General features: G+C 38.3%; 1 protein-coding gene across 1 annotated transcript in view; it reads left to right on the top strand.

Moving 5' to 3' along the window:
- PRKCE (protein kinase C epsilon) overlaps positions 1-17,465 on the top strand; it is a 283,512-nt gene extending 266,047 nt beyond the window's left edge. The window contains exon 15 of the mRNA XM_083855960.1: positions 14,164-17,465. Within this exon, the coding sequence (XP_083712086.1) occupies positions 14,164-14,310 (147 nt within the window). The 3' untranslated portion in view covers positions 14,311-17,465. The remainder of the gene's footprint in view (positions 1-14,163) is intronic.
- The last annotated feature ends 9,558 nt before the right edge of the window (positions 17,466-27,023 follow it).

The following is a 27,023-nucleotide window of genomic DNA, read 5'->3' as shown; positions in this document are numbered from 1 at the left end:
AGGCTGTCCTAGGTAGAGGCAATGGAAGCAGTTTTGGTGGCTCTGAAACCTGCTATCAAGGGTTTTTGTTTCTGCAGTTAATGACTTGGAATAGAGAATATAGAGGGATTAAAATGCCCTGGGGCTCAGTCCTGTGATGTATGTTATCTGCCAACTCTTCCTCTCATAAGTCTAGGCTTTTCAGTGGTGAAATTAATCTTACGTATACATATATATATATATATATACTATGGTTTACTATACTGAGAGTTTGTTCCATGTAGAGCTATTCTAAAAGTTAATCTAGTGTAGAAAAAATGATCATAGCTCTGGAGCATGTGCATTAGAAATCAAGCAAATTTTTGAGCAGCTAGGCAGAAGATACTGGTTACATCTAACCTCCAGTGACCTTGCAGTGTCTTTTGAAGATAATTTTTACTGCTCTTAAAACCTAATTTTTTGAGCTTCACAGCCAGTCTTGAAAATTTCTGGATAATAATATTCTCCCCTGAATGCAGTCATGAATATGTAATTGCATATGCAATAAGTACCATTTTAGTGCAGACAGGTATCTTTTCTCCAGAGCAACTGTTGTGAGATAGAAAACCCTTTGAGACATTCTATTGCCCTGTTGAGCTATTTCTTTTCATGTATTCTTCCTGAAATTTTATTCCATTTGGAGAATGAAACTTTCATGATCAGTAGCCATAAGGCCAGGCTATGGTTTGCAATATACTTTATTGCCCAAGAACCACAAGGACCTTGGCAACATTCAGTGATTCTCTGCTCTCCATCTTTCTTTGTTTCCATGGCTATATTCCTGGCTTGGTTGAGTTAGTTATTTCCATTTTCAGACTGCATTTGCCATCTTACAAATTAAAACAATGGTGCAGTAGATCAATTTCTTACCTAAGTTGTTGACGTGGTGGAAAGTGCTGCTTTCAGATCCTGCTGAGTGGCATGATGGGATGATTCTGTCTATCCATACCAAATAACAAACTGTGCATTAAAAACAGTCATTGAAACAGATTGCTGCTTCAGCTTTAATGTATATTGATGAATTTTATATTGTTATAGTTCCCTGCAAGAAATTCTTTGTGCCATTTCTGGGAACACAGCTGGCCAGCTGTGGGCTTTCCAGAGTAATCCTGTGGCCTGCTGACATGTCAGCAACATCATCCAGTGACACCCAGAAACAAGTGTACAAATGACAAAAAGATGTGCAATATCACAGTCTCTCTTGCCAGGGATGGAGGAAAATCACTGCCCAAAATTCGTTACTCATTTGGCTGAAGTCAGCGGTAGCCTCATATGAGCATCAATTTAATAGAATCATAGTATGAGTTGGAAAGGACCTTTAAAGGTCATCTAGTCCAACCTCTCTGCAGTGAGCCTAATCAATCATAGCAGGTTGCTCAGAGCTATGTCCAGGCTGTCCTTGAATGTTTCCAGGAATGGGGCATCTCTCCCCAATCTGAGCAACATGTTCAGAGTTTCACTGCTCTCATTGTAACATTTTCTTTCTTGTGTCTAGTTTAAATCTACCCTCTTTCAGTTTAAAACCATTACCACCATCCTAGGGCAACAGATCATATTAAAAAGTTTGTCCTCTTCTTTCTTTTAAGCCCTCTTGGAGTATTCGAACTCCACAATAGAGGGTCTCCCTGGAGCCTTCCCTTCTCTTCTCTAGGCTTAATAGCCCCAACTCTCGTTGCCCTTTCTCATAGGAGATGTGCTCCAGCCCTCTTTGGGCTTTCTTTTTGATTTTCGTAGAATTAGACCAGCAGAGTAAAATCACTCTCATATTTCTTGGTCATGGTGGCTCCGTTTGCTGCAAGGAGCTGTGAGATGGAGGAAGCTGTTAGACACTGTGCAGCAAGGACAGTCTCACTACAGGCACACTCCTGTCCTTCCAGACTGAGTTTTCACTATCAGCCCTAGTAAATATACATGCAAACAGACAGACTTGCCACTTTCATCTGCCCTGTTGTCCATGTCAGGGTTGGGAAAATTTGAGACACTGTCTAAGATGTCCTCAACTTGAAAAAGCTGAAGAACTCTCAGCCAGAGGGTAACAAAAAAGCCTGGTAAAACAGATGTTTGCCGTATGTATTTCTTTCTAGCAATTAAGCCAAAGTTTCATCCCTAATGGCTTTATCAGTGCCTGTGGCAATCCATTCATAGTGTGGCTTAATGGAGATGAAGTTAAAAACATAATCATATTACAATGATTCACTGTCAACATGCAGCTTTCACTGAACAATGCATTATTTTAATTTTCTCAATGCATTCATAATTTTTTGGTTTTCCATTCTAAAAGCTCACTTTCCTCAAGAGCATTAGAGACAAAATGAATGGGATAGTCTATTGCAGGATTGTATCTTGCACTATGGAGCAACAGCTGCCGCTGGCCTATTCATCGAATATGACTTCCTTCATTTTGAGCCTCTTCAATTTCTATCGTTACACCACTGAGAGTATTTTCTGAATAATTGGATGTTCCTTCTTCAGTTCTGACTTCTTAGGGTAGAGAGTTGGGAGCAGCTAAAACCAGAGACCCCAGAATTGCAAGATATATAAGTTCCTCCACCAGATTTTCTAGAAACTCATGATGTGGTCCAGGCTGTATCACTTAATCTTTTCTTACTTCAATTTCCTGTCTGTGATAATCACAGCCAAACTTAAGGGCCAGCGAAAAAATACGACTGAGAAATGTCAAAAAACAATGTGCTAAAGATCAGCCTGCTTTTAAATTGACTTAATGCTTAGGACTTCCCTTGGAAGAGTGTTCTTATGCTGTACCAGACCTCAGTGTTAGCAGATTTCCTCTCAGCCTCAAATTACACCTTTCTTGGCTCCAGTAACTATAAGATAATGATAAACCATTATCCAAGTCCCTCCCCCCTTAGTTTTCACTCTCTGAGCCACATTGTCTGTATGCAGTTTCCTTTGTGAACCTGAACTCCCTGGTTAAGTCTTGACTTAAGGATGCCAGCAATGTGTCCTCTTTCAGTTTTGCACTGCAGCAAAGGTTTGAAATAAAGTCATTCCCAAACATGAAATTCTAGTCGTAGCCAATGATTGTGGGTTACAACTGGAGTCACTGAGCACCCTGAATTTTCTTTTCTCTCTCCCCATAATGAGTGAAAAACTGGCAAAATTTTGGCAATCCTTTGCCTATGACTGAATGAGAAGCTGGATGCCCACAGTGTTTGGAAGCTGAGTAATAAGTAGCAAATACAAATCAGCAGCTCTGGAGAGTGCAGCTGGGCTGTTTGCACAGGCAAACAGGCACAGGCCATGCCTGCCCCGTGGGTAGGTGCTGCACCAAATGGCTCCTGAAAAATGTCTTCAATTAGAGAGGTGTGTGTTCAAATTGCTGCAGCAACCATCTGCTTACTGTGAGATATGGCTGGAATCCTTAAAGAGGGACCACGTTTCTGGAGAAAACTTTCCAGTATGTTAGCCTGAAACATAAGTTCTAGAATTGCAGGTTCATTTTCATACATGAGTGATAATAGGCAAAGATTTTTTAAACTTTTTAATGAGGGATTTTTAACCTGGTGTTGGGAAGTCATGATACTGTTTTGGTGGGGGATCTTTGGCACACCTCTACTTTTTTGTGACAGTAGATTGTATCGTCATCCATGCAGAATTATGACTTTGCCTTTACGCTGTGGGGAAGAAATCCTGTAAAATGCAGTATCATTCAATAGCACCAGAAGGAACATAGGAAATTACAGGCCAAGTAAATTTCTTTTTGTATAAATGTTCTCTCTTTTCAAGTTTGCTTCAGTGTGAATGTCCCTCTTTAAGGTAAGGCCTTCAATATGGGGAAAATGTCAAGGTAGGTCCACTTTTAGGCCTAATAACCTTGAGGTGTCCCTTCAGTTTCATAATATATTTCCATTCAGTCATCAGTGCATGGCAATGAGCATTTAGCAGATGGGCACGCAAGGGGCTATACTGCATGCCTTTGCATGAAGTGTTACTGCTTAGACAAAACACTGGGGAGTGATCTTGAGACCTCAGACCCTCATGTACCATTATTACACATTGCACATGACGTATTTCCAACTTGCTGCAGACATTTCAGGCATAGGAAGACAGTGGGCTTTCTTCTGAGAGTGACACCGTGTTGATTAATAATGATAAACAAATGAAAACAAGTTTAGAAAGGGGGTAGACTGTCAATATGGTTAACATGCATCCTGTAAAAAAACTAAAGAAAAATGGATGTGGACTTTTGAGACAGACTTTATCACTGACAGTCATAATGGTGGAACTCCTACACTTTTTTTGCATGCTTCCCTGGTCACAGGGTAACATGAATCAGAATATTGAATTTTGGATGGTTCCTAGAAGTTACACCTTTCTGCTGCTGGGTTTGAGTGTTAACCAGGTGGCTGCTGATGGAGAAGCATTGGTTGTTTTCAGGCAATGAAGTTCAAGATCTCAGCTGAACTTGCTGTAGACAGCTGGGAACAACAAATAGTGCCATAGCTATGCCTGCAGCATAGCTCAGACCAATGGGTCCAGTGGCTGGGCAGGACAGAGAAGTCTGGAACACTCCTGCCTCTTCCCTCAACAAAATAGAGGATCCTGGTTTTTTTCAAAGTTTCTACTAGCATGGCAGATTGTGCAACCTCTAAGTTTGCCCAAGATGTAAGTATATAGCTTTTGAGGAACCTACGTGCAGGTTAGAGAAATCAGAAGTTAGTGAGCTGTTATTTTTAAGGGATTTTAGTGTTGGGTTTTTTTGAATGTACAGGATTTTGTTTTCCCAGAATTTCTCATTCAGTTAGTCTGATTTTGGGGGTTTTTTTAATCATCTTCAGCATCAGTGCCTCCAGCAGCTGTTTTTAGATTACCATAACACTAGAATTACAGTAACTTTAAAGCAACTTCCCAGCATTGCAGGTTCCCAAATATTTATAAGTTAAACAACTTTTATTATGTTTCTTTTGATTCTGTACTGGGGATCCATCAGTATTTGTTTGGTTTTGTTAAGTCTTGGTTTTATAGCACTAAAATATTTTCATATTGGATAATCAAGTCCGTATAACCATCTGTTAAGTGTACATTGTTAAGTGGCGCCCCTTGGGATAGAGTGATAAGCAACCAGAGTGTACCTGCTTTCCTTTTGGGCTTCCCCAGAAAAACACAAATTCTGCTTCACTTTCCGACTGCTTTAATCGCCAGTGCAATTTTCATAAAGTTATTTAAACCATTAAGTGAAATAATTTTATTATGTTCACTTGCTTTCTTATGTACATTCTCAAAAATTCAAACAGAAATATTTTATTTTTATATTAATGTGGATAATCTGTAGTATTCATGGATTGGGCCTGTTTCTGATGTCAGCAAAAGCCAGTGGAAGGACACCAGGTGGTTAGGAAGCAGTAGCATCTGGCTCTTTATCAGAAGGTGGAATTTATCAAAAAAAAAATCAGGACTCATGGAAGGTTGGCCTTTTCTGACTAGTCCCATTCCCACCTGGAGTCCAGTAAACATTGAGTATAAAAAGAGCTTTGGCTTTGAATTTATTTCTCATGCAGAACTTTCTGTACTAGCAGTACTCTATGCTAATGCAAGCATTAGGTCTTACTAGGGTGTTCACCCAAAATCAGCAGCAAAAATTTGTCAGCTCAGCATACTAGTGCAAAAACTTAATATGCACTACTGCAGAAGCTAATGTGTAGTGGCTTATCTGTAGTAGCAGGACAGAGAAGACACCTTTAAATATAAGGAATATATAAACATATATATAAACATAAGGGATCCTAACATGTCATTAGTTGCTGCTTTCCTCTTGTTATGCTGCTGTGCTGGTATAAGGGGTTTTGTTACTGTGGAGGCACAGGCCTTGTACTGGTCCTGTCAACAGCATACTCCAGAAGTCATATGCTTAAATCTCACGTCATGAGAGGAACATTCAGTCTAAACATTTACAAAACACCTTAAGCACAGATCTTGTTCCTTGCATGCCATATTCACGTTTGTGAAGAACCTAGAGAACAACAGTTTATTGGCTTAATTCTGGAGTATGGAAAAGAAGGATTTGAAGCCTGTGACTGCCTATGATTCTTTGGAAGACTGTGCTTGTATTTGACAAGAACAAGAAGAAAGGGAGATTGAGTTTGTGCCACCATGTCTGCATTAACAGCTCAAATTCCCAGCAAGATGGGGTTCCCACTGTGCAAAAAGCCACATTAGTGGAAGACAGTCAGGAGATTGTAGACAATGATAGAAATATCACATCCCACCTATCGGAGAACAAAAATAGGAAGAAAACTAGATGAATAATTACTCAAGCTCAAAGAAAATCAGTAGCAAAACCAAGAATTAAAGTCACGTCAATACAAACTCTACTATGTCATACTGTGCTCTTTGAATAAAACTGTATTCCAAAAAAAGCAGTTACAGAATCTGGAAGGAGAGTGGAAAGAAGATGTATTGAGATGCAGAAGTAGTAGGCATTCATGCATAATCCTGCAATGCCTTTTATTTAGCCTATGATTTGCACGTGCATTAGTTTAATTAAAAAAGAAAGGCAGCATCCTCAGCTGCTTTCTAAAATCACATACATCTTTATTTTACTCTGTCTTTGCAAAGACTTAAAAATAATCATTACACTTAAAAGTATAATCTCTAACAATTCAGTGGTCTTTGCAATCAACCATCGTGTAGCTTTCTCCATTTGTCTTAGGCAAGACCTGCTATACCATTTTGCTGTATGAAAGCCTGTCATATGCATCATCCATGTCAAACTAATTAGCTAGAGCATCAAAGAGCACAAGTTTCCAGAAATGTAGGCAGTCTTGCCAAAAACTGTGGAGTATTCCTACTCTGTGGCCTGTAATGGAAACTATTTTAGTGTGTAACTGAGTCTTAGAATTTTGCTTCCACTATATGTATTGCTACTACCTTTCAAGCTGTGATGTTTCTTTGCAGCCAGCATCACAATGCACATGTCAAGGCTCCTTGATAGAAGAGGACTCAGGCTCACAAGATACTACTACCTAATTTCATGTTGTCATCAGGAAGGTTTCCATAATGTGCTTTCCTGTAAATAAATGTGTAGGTGACTGCAGGCAGAATAAAACATTGGAAAGTCAGTTAGTCAGTATTTCTTCAGGACACACAAGAGTGTCTTGAAATATTTCATTACAACATTCATCGTTTTACTAACATCACAGTCTCCTTAATTTATTTCTTGTCTTTCTGATTGCTTAAAAATGAAAAGTAAAGTAAATCTATTGATCTTTTACAGACTCTATCTGGTCAAATGCCTCAGTGCACAGTTAATCTATTTGGATAATGTTTTCAGTGATTTTGCAGATGTCTCCTGGAAGCCTCTGAACTTCTAGAAATATGTGCCCTAGACTTACACCCTGCCTCACTTTTCCCTCCTCTTTACAAGTCAGCTCCATTGCCTGGATAGTCCTTTATGCCTAAGTGCTAGGGATCAGGAAGACCAAAAGGCTCCTACACATGTATTTGAGGACTCACCAGCAGGTGGTTCAGCACATTGTCACAGATGCACTGGCCCTGATTCCTGTGACTGGCGAAACAGTGGTAGAAATGCACTTTCAGGAGAACACAACTGAAATGGACTTGGATGTGTGCCAGGATGTAAGAGGGAAGGTGACATGGCTGATCATGACCTTAGAGCAGCTGAGAATATCGATGGAAGCTTGCCAGTATAATGTGAATTAGAGAGACGCACATATAAAATCTGCACTGCAGAGTAGATCATAAGGTTTACAGTAGGATTCATGTTGTGCAAGTGAAGGGTATTTTCATATGATAGTTCTATTACTTTCTCTTCTTGTGTTTCTTCCCCTCCCCAAGAAGTATAAAATTGTTTCTCATGAGGTTAAATCTCTCAAAGAAGCCCACCTTAAGAGGAAGATGTAGTGTAGGAATTAAGAAGTTGGCCCTCTTTCCCTGCAATTCTTTCACTTCAAAAAATGCCTGTATTCTACCATAGCATAGCTAATGTACAATAGCTCTATGTCACAATTGAGTCCTAGTGGAAACAAGCCCAGAGAAGATGAACAAGATGGATTTTGAGAGCAAAGGACTAACCACAGATGGAAAGCTGGTGCTGAGCTCCCCTAAAGCTCCTGTGAAATCTGTCTTCATCCATGTCCTATGCAGAGATAACAGTTGTGGTGTAGCACACAGGCTATGAACAAAGATTTGCTATATATAGAGCATTTTGCTGTAATATAACCTTAGTGCTGTGTACTCATGGTGATGAGTACACCCAAGTAGGGCAACAGAGGACAACAGATTCACAGTGACTACTGGGAAAGGTTTATTGCTCAGACTGTGAACACAGGGTGGTTGTCAGGAAACCTGAAGAGCTCTGGTTTTGTTTGCCTTGCTGTTTGTTTGGTGGTGGTGGTTTTGGGAGGCTCTGGTTTTGAGGAAGTCTGTGTAAAAGTGAAATATAAAGGCTGGCATTCTGGCCATGGAGTCATTAAATGTTTATGCCCCTAATTGTTTAGGTTATTCCTCCTTCCTAGTTGACCCATTTCACATTCCTAAGAAAGGGAATACCATTTATATATAAATGTGGTTTCAGTTTAGTGTATCACAAATGATCCTTTTTAAAATCCATCATTTTGTGAATTTGGTTGGTGTTTATTAAATATCTGTGTACTTCCATAACAGATTAAGATATGGACTACATAGGTTGACATGCTTTTCAAATACTGTTTCACTATCTATTAACATCTTTATTGAGTGGGGGGTTTCCACTATTTTCACTTAATCTGGTGTCCTTTACCTCAAATGAAAGCATAATGTAGAAGAATAAAGTCTCACCTTCTGCTTGGAAGAAATGAATGTTGGTATACTTACAAAAGCTACTTGGATTCAAAAGCTTTCTTATCATCATAAGCTTCAGTTGGATATATTACAGCTCATGACAAATGTGTTGTCACTTTTCCATGTGCAAATAGAGCAATTAACATGCTGAGAAAATTTAATAGTTTTTTTAAGTTTTAATAATAGTTTTTTTGATAACATGTATTTCTTACCTTCTTAAATCAGACAAGCTAGGAAATACTTCTAATACTGGTACAGATTCTCAGGATATGCAAATACTGTGAAGAGGCATCCTGAGGATAAACTGAATGAGAGGCCTGAAATGTGCTTCTTGGCCCATTTCCTTTAAAATATTCATACTGAATTTATTTATAAATAGCATGAGTTATGTGCAAAAGTGAGTGCTCATTATAGTTGGTCTCAAATATTTAGAAACTACTACACCTTTATGAAAAGAGATCCAATCAGTGGTGCAAAGCAATCTCTGTCTGTGCTGTGGTTGTTGTTATCATAATAAGAAGAGGTGACTGAGAGGACAGTGACATGTGAGGTTAGCCACACAACCTTGTGCTTCAAACCAACTGGTTTGATGTCTGAGTTTCCATTTGCCTTGATAAATATAATCAGAAATATAATCAGAAAATCTTATTAGTGATGGGGTACATACAAAATGTTTGAGCTCTTAGCATCCTGATCAAAGAATTTCTTCTTGATGATACTGTGTCAAACATGGGAATCACTTATCACTTACTGAAGCAAAATTCTGGATAAAATTGAGTGATACCATGCAATACGTATGAGAAGGTGTGACATTCACTGCATGTCCTGCTCCTGCTGCCCTGTGCCTCTGGAGCCACACATCCTAGGGTTATAGGAGTAGCCTGAGTTACATTTAAACAGTATTTTTGTAGTGAATTTGTAGGACAATCAGACTAAAACACAAAACCCAGGCTTTTGTGGCAATGTTGTTTCCTAGCCACTACCTCCATCTGCTTTTTACCTTCTCTGAGCAGCCTTTGAAGCTGCTGGAAATGCCAGCACAGTTATGGGACCTGTTGAGCTTTCAATGGACTTGAAAGGGTTTCAGTGATTTTTTGCAAATTAAATGAAAATAAGTAACAGCCTAAAGAGAGAGACTTCTTAATGTCTCCAAATGGAAGAACTAATTTAATCTTTATTAGGCAGAAGAGAGTCTACTGAGCCTCTTGGCCTCATGACACATCTGATGAATTGTCCAAGCTTTGCTGAGTTCCCTGATTTGGAACACCCTCTGTCAGATGCCTTCTTGCAAGGATTTCTGTGGCTTTTTGATACCAAAGGCTCCCATCATTCACATTTGGTTCATTTAATTAATGGTAGGAATGGCAAGTTTTAACTTTCTGGATGTATTTTCAGTGATAAGAACATCAACTTAAATTTCTTTTTTCATTGTTGAAATTCATATAAAGTCATTTAATAATTGCTGACAGATGAGGCTGGTAATCCTCAACATTGGAAAACTTAATAACCAGATTTTAGTGGGGTTTTCTTAAGCTTGAGTTTGTAACTGCAGGTAGAAATTGAATGTTTTATTGAAATGGCAGTGAAAACAAAAAAAAAATTCATGGAACAAACCAGTGTCTCATGTGTGCTTATTAACAGCATCTCTTAGTAAATATGTGAAGAAATCTGAGAGAAAAAAAGCCTTTTTACTCAAAAAACCCAGTATATCTTTGTCCAAAATTGTGCAGGCCGACTACAAAAGCTGATTAGATGTTGTTTTATTAAGAGATAGTTTTCTGTAGTTTCTGATATCTTTATCTCTTTGAGTAGAACAAAACATGATTTTGACTTAAAAATTATCATTCTTGATGGGTAGTAGTCATATGGATTTATTAGTTCAAGTGTTACATCTATATCAGCTCATGTCTATTAAGTCACGCAGTCACTGCTCAGATAAGAGGACCTCTGAAGCATTTGCACTGCTGGGAGAAACAAAAGAGCAAGTGGCCAGCATGAGAGGTAGTCACTATTCCTTCTCAGTACCAGATATTTTCTGCTGGTGGAGCAGCCATCTTTCTGGTGAGGTTTAGAGTTGGATTTGTGTTATTTTTTGGTCATTGCCAGTGCAGTTGGAGTTTGGCACCTGCTGTCAGAAGCTCTTGAGTAGCTGCTGTGCCCCTGCTCTCGTGTAGCTGAAGACAAGATGCTTGGGTAGTCTAGAGAGAAAAAAAAGAGCATCTGAAACCTAATGGAATTTCTATGTGTTTGGCAGGACAGCTGTAGTTCTGGGTCTTCTTTCCTGGTACTGTAGTTTTCTTGGTCATCTTAAATTGAAAAGTCTTACCTGGAAAAAAGTTTGAAAAGTTTAAAATAATCTGTCCCAGAGTCTTAGGAGCTGCAGGCTAAATAGACAGAATCCCACCCATTTAATTACTGCATTTTAAATTATGCATTTAGCAGCCAATCTAAACATTTTTCCTTTTATCTTCATGATTTTTTAATGTTCAAAGTCAGATAATAGCTGCACTCTGTTTCTTTAATATATTCTCCTTACCTTGCAGATCTTCCTTCTTTTCTCAGCTTCTCTTCTAGGACACAGACACAGCCCTTCATACCTTCATCCTGAGCCCTCATGATGCAACTATGTGTTGGTTCATGCTCTTGGCCTACAGAGTATTCACAGTGCAAGTATATTAAAATAGCAATAGTAGGAGAAATGTGGTCAGACCTGTTTTGTCTTAGCAAATGGGGCCTTGCAAAATAGTCATCGCTTCAGGAAGAAAGTGCCTAAGTTGCTAAGGAGGGCTTCTCAAATAAATCTTTCTATTGAAAAGAAGCACTTGTTACGAGCACTACTTTGGCTTAATCCTTTTTGTTCCCATGATTTGTTTAATCTCACTTCATCAATTGGTTAGTTAGAGACCTGTTAGCCTATCCCTGCAATCATAGATTCCTCCATGCTTGTCCTGTTAATAAATTGGGTGATTTACATCTATGCTGCCAAAACTACATGGAATTGTTTATAAATTATGGAAAGTAAAATCTTCTCACTGCTCCTTTCATCTTGAAGTCATATTTTAAGACACAGTAGGCTTTTAAATCTAAGCAAATATCTTTAGTTGTTGATTTAGAAGTGTTTGGGATTCCCTACTGGCAGCACAATTATTTTTAATCAATAGAATTTACATACACCAATGTTGGTGGAGCTCTTTTATAGATGTGCTCTCCTATGCTCTTTTTATGAAGGTCTAACACCTTCACAAGACTTAGTGATTTCTGGAATAAGTAGCTGTGGGGAATTAATTGCCCCTGATAGGCTCTGAAGGATTTGTCATTTTACTCTTTTAACTTAAGCAAGGAAATAATACTTTTCACAAATATGTTCAATGTGAAAACCTGAAAATAATATATATTCTATTTGTTTTCAGCTACTCAAGAGTTTATTTGCCCTTGATAGCTAGTGGTGGAAGTGTAAGGGTAGTCACATTTCTTTTCATATAACTACAATTCTGAACTTGAATTCTACTTTGTGCAAATACTCACCTTCTACTGCTTTAGTGAGTATTCCTGTGGCAAATTAATTGTGTGAGTGTGCAAAAATACCACAGTAGAGCATGGAGAACAAGAAGAATGTAGACAGTTGCAATGTAGTGCTTTAAAAATTGAGATGGAATTTCATTCTTATTTTGCAGGTTTTGCCCAAATTACTTGGAAAAAAAACTCATAAAGTCCAAAGCCATGTTCCTCACGCCTCTTATGCAATTCAGAGTTACATGAGTCACATACATTTCATGTCTGGTCTTTATGTACGAAGTAAATACTTCAAATGTAAACAATATAAATATATATCTATATATATATGTTTGCTAAGTCCATATCCCTTTCCTTTTAATGGAATTCTGTAGATAGAGATTGTGTTTTTTGTCTGCACTTAGAAAGTACTTGGTTTACAAGTGACAGTGCATTTACATAGACCCTATATCTATGTTTACAGACTGTATAGATCATATTTCCCTATATTTATGAAATTCTTACAAACAGTGTAGATGAAGGTTTCTGTGACTATTTTACTACTGGAAGAAAGAAAACTGTTTAGTGTCTCAGAGCTGATGAAAAAAATACATTTATAGGTATATATGTTACAGAAAAGTTTACCTATGTTGAAAGGTGGTATACATCCCATTTGGAATATATTAATGTCCTTTATGATGTATGACTTTGTCATTTTATTTTTTTACTTTGCAAGTCAAATAGGTGTTCTATTTCCAGTATCATTTAATCTCAGACATTGGCAGGAGGAACACAAAGCTCATTTTCAATGTGTCAGTGTGCTTCCATTAAGGATCACCCAGGTAATTACTGGGTTCCATGACACAAAGAGAAAAGAGACAGCATAAAGAAAAATGTTTGTTCCAATTCCCTGAACCTGTACATGCCTGAAATGTGCTGCTAACATGGAAAATGTGAACACTGCAGGTTCAAAGGAATGACCACGGGAAACATTTTCTGCTGTAGCCTAAAGTGTTTATTTCAAGTAAGTGGTCACAGATAGTCACTGTCGTGAGTGTCATGAGGACAGCAATTCAGCCTCCCCAAGACTGTATCTCTTAATACCTCTTGTCCCAGAACCTTCACAGCTGCACTTTGTTGGCTCAACTTTGCTGAAGGAGTAGGGTGTTTTAGACTTGTGTGGGAAAATCCTGATGCCATTGAAATAAAGAAGAGTTCTGAGGTGGATTCCTCTGGAGATGGGATTTCACATTTTGCATGGTGCTCCCAATTACATATGGCTGCATTAGGAAATCTGAATTGCCAATGTTGATTTCAAGGGGTTTGGACCAAGAGCTGTTGGAAGCTTTACCTCAGATTTTTAAATGTGAGTGTAGCTTGTATCACTTGTAGTGATATAAAGAAATGGTTAACTTAGATTTGAAACACTGGGCTGTCTTGGGGGGAATTCAATTAAATCAGTTCACTCTGTGACCCTGAAATGAGATATGATAATTTTCAAATCCAAGAGGAAACAGCCATACCACGTACTATGTCAAAGCCTTTTTTAAAAACTAGTCCTAATCTCAGCTTCCCGCTTTATCATCATACTGCTATTCCTTCGCCTGTCAGAGGCTGTGAGTCTCTGGGACCTCATTTATAGTACTGCTTCTGTGGCCTCTCCTAAACTCATTTATATTTCTTGCTCCTGTAGCTTCTCTCATATGTCTGTTATTATTTGTGTGAAGTAGCCCCTCTTTTATTTCAATCATTCCAGAAACTTCAGCCTCTCAGGGGGGGTTGGAGATGAGGGAGAGAACCTTTTATTTTATTGTGCTGTTTTACCATTCACCTTATTTATATTTTTCTTCTCAGAAAACCAAAAGGGATGTAAATAACTTTGATCAAGACTTTACACGAGAAGAACCAGTATTAACACTAGTGGATGAGACAATTATAAAACAAATCAATCAAGAAGAATTTAAAGGGTTCTCTTATTTTGGAGAAGAGCTACTGCCATAGACAACGTTAGGCTGACGGATGAATGATGCTACAAGAAGTGATTCTGAAGAGATCATCAGATTACTGAGACTCAGTAGATCAAGAACTACTTCTTTCACCCTGAGCCCATATCCCAAGTTAAAATATATATTTATTGTTGGTTTTTTTTCCTTTAGTCTTCTGACCTGAAAGCACTCTTAATTTCTGTCTCACAAAGCAATGCAAAATAATTTTGTATCAGAAATTGTGGATGTAACACACTGCCGTATATTTGCAACTTTTCTTTTATTCCTAAGAATAGGAATTCCCAGAGGACAAAATTACATCTTTTCCATAGAAAATGAAGTTATGCTATTGAAAGCAATTTAGTAGACCACGTTCTGTAATCATCATATATAATTAAGCTAAGAAGGTGAGAACTGTTTCTTCTGCAGTGGTGGTTATCTGGTGAGATCTGTACTCAGATGCCCTTTGGAAAGCTAAGTCTGCCTTCATGGAGGTGTAATCCTCAATTATTAATTTATTGTGGAGAGGTACAAACTATGAAGTTGTCCAGAAAAAGAAGCACATCAATTTAGGCTTTCAGTGGATTTCCTCATACAATTTACAGGAAGCTCTTAGGAATAAGAGACAAAAAGATATTTGAAATTTTATTTAAAGCAAGAAACAGATGCTACATGGATAGATATTAAAGGGCTAAAGAATAAAAAGCCTGCAGTACTTCAACTCAGCTATATATAGCCATTTTACTGTTTTTCAGACAATTTGGTGTACTATCCATGTTACCAAATTTAATATCCTTTTAAATGAACCATTAATGTGATGGCAAGCTTGCAAATGTTTACAGTTAATTTTACACAAAAAATTAATTATAAACATTATCAATTTGCCTTTTCCATAGTAGCTAAGTTGGTAAATAATTTCTTATTTATATTTATTTTCTCAGCAGTGTGTTACTTTTGCACACTTTTACAAAACCATAATACTACTGTGTTTGTTGGGTTTTATGTTTAAAATCTAAAAAGAAATCTGCTTTTAGAAGACACATATAAGGCTACACATGCATTATGTGGAGATGTGTTAAAAAACTGAAGATCAAACATTCAAAAACTGACATTATTGAAAGTTGTAAATTGATATTTTTTTTTGTGTATGAATTGAAATGGTAACTCATGTGGACAATATTACTAATGTGAAGTTACCTCCTGTAGATACGCTAACAGTGTTATGTACTTATATTTCCAGGAGTACCCTGTGATTTGGTTTTGGTTTTGATTTTTTTTTTTTTTCCTTTTTTAATTTTTTTTTCTTTTTTTTCTGTGTGTGTGTACATGTATCGCTGAGGTCATTTTATTATATATTTTACTGGACTGAGTGAGCGGTCATTGGAATCCATTTTAATTGTTGCACATGGATTTCCAGCTGCACAAAAATATATATACTTGTGATTGGCAAAGTGGCACTAAAGAAGCTTTTTTGCCTTTTGTACAGGTGAGATTTTGTATATAGTGTTTGCTGCAAGGCCTGTGGAATTCATTGAATATAGAGGTATCAACTGCTGCATGTTCAGGCATACTATTAAAATGTTAGTCTATGAAAGAATAATTATAATAATGTCCATGTGCAATACTCTTGTATGTGTATTGGTTCAAGTTACTGTCAGAAAGATGAGGTTTTTGTTATAAAAGATGTAGACATATATTAAGCTATACTAAATCTCTTGTATAGTTCTCTTCAACTCTATTATGACATGATAGAGCTCAGAAAGAGAAAGGAATGTTACAAATCGTGGTGGACAAAGCGTGAATCATTGGCTTTAAGACATTATCTCGGTCTCAAGCAGATGAGTTAGTTTGTGTCAGTTTTGTGTCTGGCTGCTCATAGCCTGTTACTGATGACACCATTCAGTTCCATTTTGTTTTGTTTTTAAAACTCAGGTGTAATTATTATATATATTCTTATGATTATTTCAAAATATTAAATATTATGATATATCAATTAATGTGTTGTCTGGCCTACAAGTGTAATAAGGATCAAGCCTTTAGTTTAATTTAATTTATCTTCAGTAATCTTTTGTACTGGGAAAAGACTAGCTTCTGGAGCTGAGTACCAGCACAGAAACATCTTAATGATTGCATCATCTCAATGTTTAAATTCCTTTCTCTCTTAGAAATATTGTAGAGCTGCCCATCAATTTTTGTCTCACCACTGGCTCTGTTTATTTCTCATCACAGTTAGCTTTTGACATCCAGGCAAGAACTGATCACAATGCTAAGGCATTCTTTTCCATGGGTGAGTGGACTGCTAGGAAGGCAAGTTATGGGATCGTGCACTACTGTTTGTCCAGCAAGGGGCCTTTACACAGAACTCTGAGCATTTATTTTGAAGGAATAAAAGCATCCCATAAAGCTATTGTGCACAAGCTATGTAGTCTGCATTCCCCTTTCTAACGTGAAGATAATTAGCAAACGTTCATATGTCCAGAGGCCTCAGTGCCTGTAGTGTTGGGTAGGATGCTAAGAGAAAAGTGAAGGAGAGAGAAACTATTGCATGGGCAGATATTTCTTCAGTATAAATAATTAGATCCTCTCTGCCTTGGGTTTACGTCAGAAGGTCTGTCTGTTACCTTGAACATTTTTTTAAAGATAACTCTTAAAAAAGGACATTCTGTTACATTTCTGCCTGTTCTGTAGAATCTTTTCTGTTCCTTCTTTGTAAAATGAGTGCAAAATGCCAAAAATATTATTAATAATAATAATTATAAAGAATACATTGTTTCTTGGTTTTCCTTCCAAACAGACTTTAAAAATGGAAATGCATTTTTCTCCATAGGGTGAAAAATAATTATCTTTAAAAAGGCTTAAAAATTACCTCTTTTTAAATTATGTGCAGAATAGTTCTGGCTAAATATAAAACGTATTCAGTTGGGGGGGGTAGGGTTTTTTTTTATTGTGAGGATTTATTTGTACAGAATTTTTTTCTTATGGATGTAATTTGAATCTCTTGCCACTCATTAGTGTTATTTCATCGTAAACATTATTACTGTGCCAAATGTACTGTATTCAAAAGGATGTGAATGTGTATTGTTTTGGAACCTAATAAATACAATGATGTTAAATCTTATTTTTTTCCCCAAAGTTTTCCTGAGTATTTCCTAATGGGGAAGAAAGAAGGATGAAGGGTGAATATTTTGCCTGTTACTTGTATAAAATTTCATGAGCTTGTCTTTTAGGGGTGGACATTAACAAGAGCCTCACCTGTGAAGCATTAAACAGTCTAAGAAAAACACAGGTAACTGTGTGATTACTATTTTTCTTGGGTAATACAACATTTATCTCAAAAACATCATGCAGGTGAGTTTACATATTTTTTCTGCTTACTGGCTACATCATGGTCATTGAGTTCTGACTGATCACAGCATTCTGCTTAGCTGCATTGGTAAAACTCATTTCAGTAGGGCACATTGAGTACAAACATCTTGCAATGCTTTAGTCTGTCATTGGATTGAATACAGGGATAAATACTATGCATAAATTTAGTTAAAGGTCACAGAGCTTATTAAATTATTTATTTAACTTAATATGTCAATATGGCATTGATTGAAATACTTTATTATTTCATCATATTTCAATTTGCACTTTAAATATTTTCCAGTTCCATGGTCTGAAATTCTTAACTTCAGTAGATCAGCTATCAGCATACTCTGGCAGTAAGTCCTGTCAACAATCTCCAGTAGTATACCTAAGTAGTAGGTGTACTAACTAGCTTTAAAATAATAATAATAATAATTTGATGTGTTTTCTGTTCAAATTGCAGCTTTTGCATAAACCTCCACTTTTTTTTTTTTCTTTATGCTGAGTCTTCTCAAAGTCTCTAAATGGGTTTGGTGCCTATGAGCATATTCCAGTTCCTGTGTGTTGACAGCATTAGCATAATCATTGTCACACAGATTTTACCAGCTAAACAACCATGTAACTTGGATTTTCTGGCTGTGTGTTGCAGCCTTAGAAGCATATGAGGGTTTAACTTCATCCCACAAACAATAAGCATCACTGGTCTACAAACAGATCAATTCATATCATGTTTTCTTGTAATGCTGTAAAACTGATGTCTATGAAGAACAAATTTTATCTTTTCTGATGGACTTCAGAATTTGGGAAGACAACAGTCTTTTGAGTTGCAGTCTCATTGGCTATCCATGCTGTAAATGTGGTACTAAATGTTCAGGAGGAGTCTCAGCAGGAAGTATCTGTCTGCTTCTGTGGCCTTCCAGAGACAGGGGCTGTCAGATCATTTTATAATCAAAAAGATTTTTAGCCTCCTGGTAGTCTAGTTAGTTACATGATGAAATCAATATGAAAATTTCTTTTTATTAATTTTGATGATCAGTTTTGAACAATCTCAGCTTCTGACATGCAAAAGATTCTGTGGGAAAGAGCTACAGAGCTCAACTAACAATAATGTTAGAAATTACTTCTATTTGTTTATTCTGACCCAATCATAAGTCCATTTTATGCTGCCTGGGTCTTTATTTGAAAGAAGATAATCTCTTTTTTTTCTTTTTTTTTTTTTCTTTTTTTTTTTTTTTTTTTTTCTTTTTTTTTTTTTTGCTATTTTTTGCTATTTTTTGCTAATTGCACCTTTTTTCATGCCACTCAGAATTTGATAGGTCATTGATACATCCTCCCTCAGCCATTTCTCTTTCAGACTGAAAAGTCTTGCCCTATCTGTCAAAAGGCTTCATAAATTGGTCATCTGTACTTTTGGTCATGTGTATCAACTTTCACTGAATCTTTTCTAGTTCTACTGTATCCCTTTTGAAGACAGGAAGTGGAATTACATGTAATTTTCAGCTGTGGATGCAGTGTGGATTGTTACAATGACTACTGTGTTCTGTTTTGTTTTCTGTTACATTTTTACATTTTCTTTTCTTAATCAAAGTTTGTTCGCAATTATTTCACAGGCTGTCCCAGATTAGTGTCAGTTGTAAATTTAATATGCATGCTTTCTGTCTGATCATCCAGTCATAATCAAAACAGGTTCTGTCCAGGACACAATGAAAATACATTAAATAGGAATTTAGCAAGTTGCAAACTGCTCCTTGTTGCAGGCTTCCCTTTAGCAGTAAACCTTTGATGATCCCCATCAAAGGTTTTCCTGCTGTTCTCATACTCCCCATATATAGCTATGTTTAGACTGTCTTTCCCTAGCTGGCTTATATTGTATGCAACAAATATTTTTCCAAAATGAAGATACAGGACATGCTCTACTCCCCTTCTATCAATACAAGTTCTTGCTGTGCTCTGGGAAGTATCCCTTCTTTTGACCTCTTAGCTACAGTGAAGGGGAGAAAGATAAAGGTTTTCTTAGCACATTGGGCAAGTGCATATATGTGCAAGAGTTTCCACTCTGTCTTTCCTTTTACCTCATCATTGCTGTACAATCAGGAGTTAAGAGCAACAGCCTAAGCTGAAACCCAAATTGCCACTATAAATATTGTGAAATGATTATGCAAGACTGCCCAAAATTTGGAAAAGCATTAAAGAACTTTAGCGTTTGTACATGGATTAATCCTTGGGAAAAAATCAATTAGGAAGAAAGTCATTGACCTGGAGTCTATTGCTGATCTGGGCATTGGATTGAGAACCAAATTGGGCATTGCATACACTTGTCATCACCATTCAACACTACCAGTTTGATCTAGTGTCTTGTGTACTAAAGGAAGCAGCTTGAAGATAAGACTTGTAGTCAGAACAAGAGTCAGTGCTGGGCTGAAGCTCGTCTGTGCAGATGGACACTCTCATTCCTCCAGATCTCTTAAGACAAAATGTTACCCAGAGGTGCCATGCATCTAGGATCAGTGTCACAGAGAGGATAGTAAGGAACAGAAGTCCTGCTTTTTGGATTGCACAAGCTGTTAGATTAATTGAGTCATCTTATGTAGCTGTACCCTTGAAAATCTTTTAGGAATAGGCCAGGTACTCCTTGAGTGACAGTAAATACACCTCTGCTCAGACATCAGATGGTGACTGTTCCAGAGATGTAGAGACTGGAACATCAACAGGAAGAAATGTGTCTAAATGTTAGAAATGCACTTGTTACTTGCACTTTCCTGTAGCAAAAAAATTGAGTACAGTTGCCTAAGCAACTCCCTGGTTTTCATTGACACAAGTGGTTTGGAGCTTGAGGCTTCAAAATTGTGCAAAGGGAGAGATACTATTATGGCCATTTTGCTAATCAGAAAACTGAAATTAGGTGCCGTGATGGTGATTTGCTTCTTATTATGTGAGTGTAAAGTCAGCAGATATGTTAGGAAAAGAGTATGGTGAAGCTCATCAGTGCCCTAATTGTCCTGGTGATTTTAAGCACAAGGCGTTTTCAAAACTGTGCTTTGATAAACACCTGCTGCTGTTCTCCTGTGAAAAGGCATTATGGCTGCTTGGAGTCTCCTTCATTCATCTTTGCCATCAACAGTGATGTCCATTTTGGTGCAGCAGCTGATGAAGGGCTTTAAGCTAACAGAGGGCAGGTTTAGATTAAATATTAGGAAGAAAATCTTTACTGTGAGGGTGGAGGCTCTGAAAAAGCTGGCCCACAGAAGTTTTGGGTGTCCCATCCCTGGAAATGTTCAAGGCCAGATTGGATGGGGCCCTGAGCAACCTGAGCTAGTGGAAGGTGTCTCTGCCCATGGCGGGGGATTTGGAATGAAACGGCCTTTGAGTTACTTTCCAACCCAGGCCATTCTATGATTCTTAGCAAAAGGGAGGTGGAGGGGGTTTATTTTACAATAGGATAAACTTTTTATGGAAATGGTCCCACCCAGGCAAAGTTGGAGAACGTATGTGTTCTAGGAAAGCTATTTACTCGGAGTCTTGGTACATCAAAAAATATTTTCTGTTGATTTTTGGTTAATGAGCAGTGAGAAGTGGGCAAAGATATCAGGCCCATGAAAGTACATTTTTCTGAATAATGATGTGGTTGATTAAGGTGAGGAGATTGAGGGTCAAAGAGATTATGCAAATCTCACTTAGGTAAATGTTTATGTTAAGGCGGGGATCACTGTCTTGTTCAGAAGCAAACTTAAGACCTTTAATCTTAGCTTGCTGGAATAATGTGGAGACATTTTTCTTTGATTAAATTATATGCTAACCCCTTTCATGCTAGTGCATTGCAGCTGCACCCTCATTATCCTTCTGTAAAGAATAGGAACTTGACTTCCTTGGTCTTGAATTCTGCTGGATTGAGGCCTGTTCATGGTTTTTGATGCTGCTCTACCAAAGTACAGGGTTGTATGAAATCTCTCAAACACCACATTCTAGCTGCACCCCTGGGTAATCCCAAGATCCATCCTCCCTGAGTTGTCTCACTGGTAAACTAGTGTTCTAGAGCAGGGTTTATACCACACTTCTCCAATGTTAAATATATAGGGGCAACTTTTTAAGCAGTTGTCATCATGAAACTCTGTGTTTGAGCACTCTGAAATACATGATGTGTGCTCCCATTGAAAGCATCTCTGCTCATAGAGAGAGCCTGCTAAACTGGTCGGTGTGTTCAACCTACCAAGAAGTGCTGATCCCAAGTCCACGTTACAGCGAGTTCCTCTTGTGGATTGCATTGTCATCTCACACTGTAGATACAAGATTGCTGTGACCATACATCCCATGGCACGCCACCAGTGCTGCATTAGTCAGGCAGCAGCTGCACAAGAACTGACTTTGGTAGAAGAAATGGAAAACTGTGCAGAAAACCAATATTCTGACAAGGTAAAAGGCTACAAAAGCAACTTTAAACCACCAGTTTTAACACTACCAGAAGAATCTCCTTTCTCCAGGAGTCAGCTTACATACTATGTCCTCTTAATACACCCCAGCCTTATAAGAGGCCAGCACCAAGTGGTGAGCTGCCAAGAGGCTCAGCTCAGTGACATTATCCTTTTTCTAATTTGCTTGCTCAGTGAAAAAAGCAGCACACTGCAGGAGCATTTTGCACTGGGTAATATTGCTGCCATTGTGTATTTGGTTGATAAACTGAGAGATGATCTCCAGCTGCAAGACTTCCAATGCGAGAGCTTTACTGATGTTTCTGTTCTTGTTAATTTTCCTGCCTGTATTGGAAGAAGAGTCTGGGTGATGAAGAGGAGTGGAGAGTATTAATTTTCATTTACTAAGCTGTCTAGAAATAATTTGAACCACCCACACAGCTGAACAAGTAGATTTCAGAGCCAGGGAGGTTATCAACACCAATAAAAATGCAGTCGTCATGTAGTTTAGACACTATGCATGGGCAAAAATCTTCTGGTATATTACTCATGCAAACTGAAAGTATTTCTATAACCTCTGACCCTGCTTGTAAACAGCAGATTCCAGGAATTCTGCTGGAAACCATATATTACTAGGGCAAAATTTTACTTAGCAATAAACATACTTCCCTCAGTGAAAGAATCTGGAAGTGGAAGAATGCAAGACCTTGAGATGCACTGCTGATTGTGGGGAAACCGCTGAGGCCATCTCCTGCCTAGCAGCTGGGAAAACACCCATCCTTGCGGAGCTCCCGGTGGAAATCTGTAAACCAGACATGGATGTTGTGCATGAGCACCTCGTTAATGTGCTATCAGGCCAGCACAGACAGCTCTGCAGTGCCAGGGGTGAGCACACACACCATCAAAGCTGCCTCTGGCATGAAACGGGAAGTCGTCGGAGGAATTCAAAAACTGAGTGGGACAACAGGATGGATTTTTAATGGCAGCAGGAGGATGGAGAAGCAAGTAGGTGAGAATGGGAAAGACAGAAAGCACAGTAGCAGTCCAAAACGAATAGTGGCCTTGGATCTGGAGAGGTTTCCAGAGATCAAAGAGAAGATTGCTGAGAGGTGATGGAGGAGGAAATGTGAATTTTGCATAGGAGCTAAATGTAGGAGGGGACAAGAAGAATTCAAAGTGTATGACTGTGCTTCAAGGATGTGAAGCACAAGCTACTTTTGGAATAACTAGCATGGGTCCTCTTACCTCAGCAGTGCACCTTCATGTTCAGGCATCACCTTGGCAGCTAAAGGAGGGAGTTGGCAATCAGCTGAGAACTCAACGTGGCTGTTGATTACATCACCAGGAGCAAAGAATGATCTGCTTTAAACCACATCAGGATGTTCATACACAATTTGACTATAGTGGAGGCACAGCTAAATAAAACCTTTTAGCACAGCTTTAAAAAAAGGTTGTTGTGTCCATGGAGAATAGACCACATGGTCTATTCCATGAGAATTACAAGTCTGCCACCATCTCCTTTCCAAAAGTACATTCATGGATCTTTTGTATTCAGCTTTTTCAAGAGAAGGGCATCACTTTTTAATCCAGTACAATGTTTTTGAAACACTGCATAAACCCCAAGTTTCATAGTCTATATGGTAAAAATGTAGGGCAGATAGCGCAGTGGGGTTTTCTCAAAAAAAAAAAAAAAAAAAAAAAAAAAAAAAAAAAAAAAAAAAAAAAAAAAAAAAAGTGGAGGTGGATTGTTCTAGCATAAAATAGAATTAATCTGTTATTGGTGGTATATGTTGGTGTTGTGTATGTCAACAAAAGGTAGGGAGATTATCAGGTAAAGACTTACAATGCCAGTTTGTGGCTGTTAGCCCACTGCTATCATGTTGCTGCCCCAAATGGACAAACTAAGTTTTTTCAGTGTTGTCCTTCATGTGCATTTACCTATGCAAGAAAAACTTTTCATCTATTAAAGGCAATAAAGCAAAACAAGGCAAAAAAACCCCCAAAAACAACAAAACAACCAAATATGAGATCTATTTAATAGCAAATTCATTTCTGTGTAGATGATAGAAATAAAGGCTAAAGCACGCATTTTCTATATTTAGAGTATATTTTAATTTATCAACATTCAGACTTCTGTCTGAGGGCCTCTATTTCTCAGAATAGAGAAGTTGAATAAAAATTTTGACTAGTAGATCAGTAACATTAGATCAGTAAGCTGGCAGAAGGGATACTTGGCAAAATCTTGTTCTTTAATCCAGAAGGTAGTTGCAGTGTGCTGTGATAGCTAAGCCAGCCTGTCAGTCCATGGTGGCTGAAAGAAGTGAGCATGTCCATCTCTCCCTGCTCTCAGCCACGTGATCCCAGCTTTGTGTGCACTGTGAGCTGGGATTCAAGTCTGCTAGATGTGCAAGGTGCTGTACTCCATTCCTCCTCTTTGCTTATCAGGGCCCTGAAACTCCCTTAAGGGAAATGGAGTAGATCTGCACTCACTCTCATATTACAATGTGTACAGCCTATCTAACACACTCCCTGCACAAAGAGGGCAGTCACCCTTCCTGCCTCTTGGAGCTTCCTGTTTGCACTGCTGGCTTTGTGCTGGCTCTGGCCATTCCCTGTCTCTTTTGAGGCAATCCAGCTTGCTAACCCAGCTTGAGATAGGAAACACTCACTTTTTTCATGAATCGGGACTCTGCCAATTTAGAAGGCTAAATTAGTTCATAAAAGGGTCAAGTGCATGCCAGACAAATGAAGGCAACTGGTGTGGTTGCGGAACTGGGAATGCCAAGGTGGTAGAAGAGGAAGGACTCTTCACTGGGGTGGTGGAAATAGGCACTTAATTTAAAGTCACCTTACCATTTCTTAACTACACAGGCTCAGGGGACACCATTGCAAAGGTGAGAAATAGCTAAGGGACAATCCTGTGCTGCAGGAAACCATGCTGATGAATCAGTGGGGTGTTGTCCTTTCTTGGAATCAGTGCTGGCGTGATGAATTATAGAAGGCTGTTCCTGAAAATGTAGTGGTTCAAATATAGCATTGAAATGAGATATTTCAAGTTCTTGAAAGGTAGGTTAAAGAAAAAAAAAAAACCACTAATAAGAAAGCCCACAGTTTTTTAGGGGAAATTCAATAGTAAATTAAGTTAAAATACAAAAGTTAAAAATATTCACCTGACAAAAGTGAAAAAAGAATTTCAAGTAGTTGTAGAAAAGAGTGCCTTGTCCTCAGGCAAGAAGCCTTTGTTACCTCTGGGGTGGTAACCACTCTTTTCCCATTTGAACACCCAACCGGGTGTGACCTACCCGTAGCCTTCACACTTGGACCAGAATCCACAGTTATGCTAGGGACTGTGTGACCACAGACACACATCCCTACTGCCCTTGCCAGTCTCCCAAAGAGATCTGACAGACTTGCAGAGGTGGCACAGATCAGGACCCACTCAGGACCTTACCTGTTGGCTGTGGAAGTAGTGAATTATGAGGACAAGAAAACTACAGCATTTTAGTAAGGAGGTTTGTGGCTGGGTTGGGGTTTTTTTTTAACACATGGACATTCTTTGATTAATTTTCAAAGACTCCAGAGAGATGTCATAGATCAGTTTGTACCTCTGCAGCAATATTTAAAGAAACTAGCATGCTTAGTGTTTCACCAAAAGAGATGATGAACTAGTAATTTCTTTTCTGGAACTTTGTTTTGCTTCTGTAATATCCATGGGCCAGGATGGGCATTTACTAACCCTTTGCAGGCTGTCAGCCCAAAGCTCAGCTACAGCCTTGGCTAGTATGATGATGGAAGGTTGGGTCCAATTGTTTCAAGCAAGAGAACTGAGAGACTGGTCTGTGAGGTGCACAGCATGCTCAGGTCTCAGGAGAAAGTAGAGTGCTCAAATTCACTGGAGTGGAGGCATACAAGATGTGAAATTCAATGCATCAACAAGCTCTGCAAAAGTACTAAGTTTTTTGCAGCCCATTCTCCTCAATAATGTGTAAATTCAAAAGTTAGAAGCACTCCCTCTGACTGTTTTATGTGTGCCTTGCTTTGGGTTTTTGCCATTTCTGGCTATTTTGTCACTGATATTATTAATTTCTTTTCCCTTCAACTTAATTTTGTCACTTCCCTGTGCTTCTATTTTTTTCCCTCCAGTTTCTGTCCACATCTGGAGACTGAGCTGTTGGGTGAGATTTCATCCTATGTTGGATAGTTTTACCCATTGACCCAGTGCCTGCTGTGACTTTGGCTAGGATAATACAATTCATTCAATGTCATTCACAGCAGGAGCAGAAATTTTTTCATTCCAGGAGCACAGAACAATGATGATACAACCAAAACCAAATAAATGTAAACACAGAGCACTAGTTATCCACCAGCAAATTTAATGGAGGTGAAAGGCAGGATGAATTTTCTTGGCTACCATCATCTGCCAAAACACACCCTGAAATAACAGACACCCAAGGCTGTGCTTTGAAAGTTTCAAAACTTGTGATCCAGCTGTTAATATCCCCCAGACTGTAAATCACAGCTCTTCTAGCCTGCAAAATGATACCAGCTGACTGCAGGCTCAGAGTGAGCAAAAAGAGTTGCATCAGCCTCTAAAAACAGTACAGTAATTCATCTCTTTGATTTGGCAAAATGTTTTAATAGGTACAAACATGGTCTGAAAGCAAATGCTGGCATTCTGCCTTGTTTTGCTACCTCGCACCCCTTTTCTTCCCCACAATCCCTTTTCCTCTTCCTGCAAAAAGTAAGTACATTAAAGGCAAACAGATTTACCCAAATTACAATCCTGCATGTGAGCCAGACAGTTTTCATGGTATTGCAGTCAATAGCATGTGCTCTTGGAACACACCACTTTGGATGTCAAAGAGGGATTTGATCAGAAGGCTAAGGGGTGTTCTGAGCAGCAGCATTTGTCCCTTGGTTTACTTTGAAAGCTCGTTTCCATGTACAGTAAAAGGAGCAATACACTTTTGTGCAA

The sequence above is a fragment of the Zosterops lateralis genome (assembly GCF_965231275.1).
Source record: "Zosterops lateralis genome assembly, chromosome: 3".
Classification (NCBI taxonomy): Eukaryota; Metazoa; Chordata; class Aves; order Passeriformes; family Zosteropidae; genus Zosterops; species Zosterops lateralis.
Note: the sequence above shows the minus strand (reverse complement) of the source record. Positions and strands in the feature narration are given on the sequence as shown.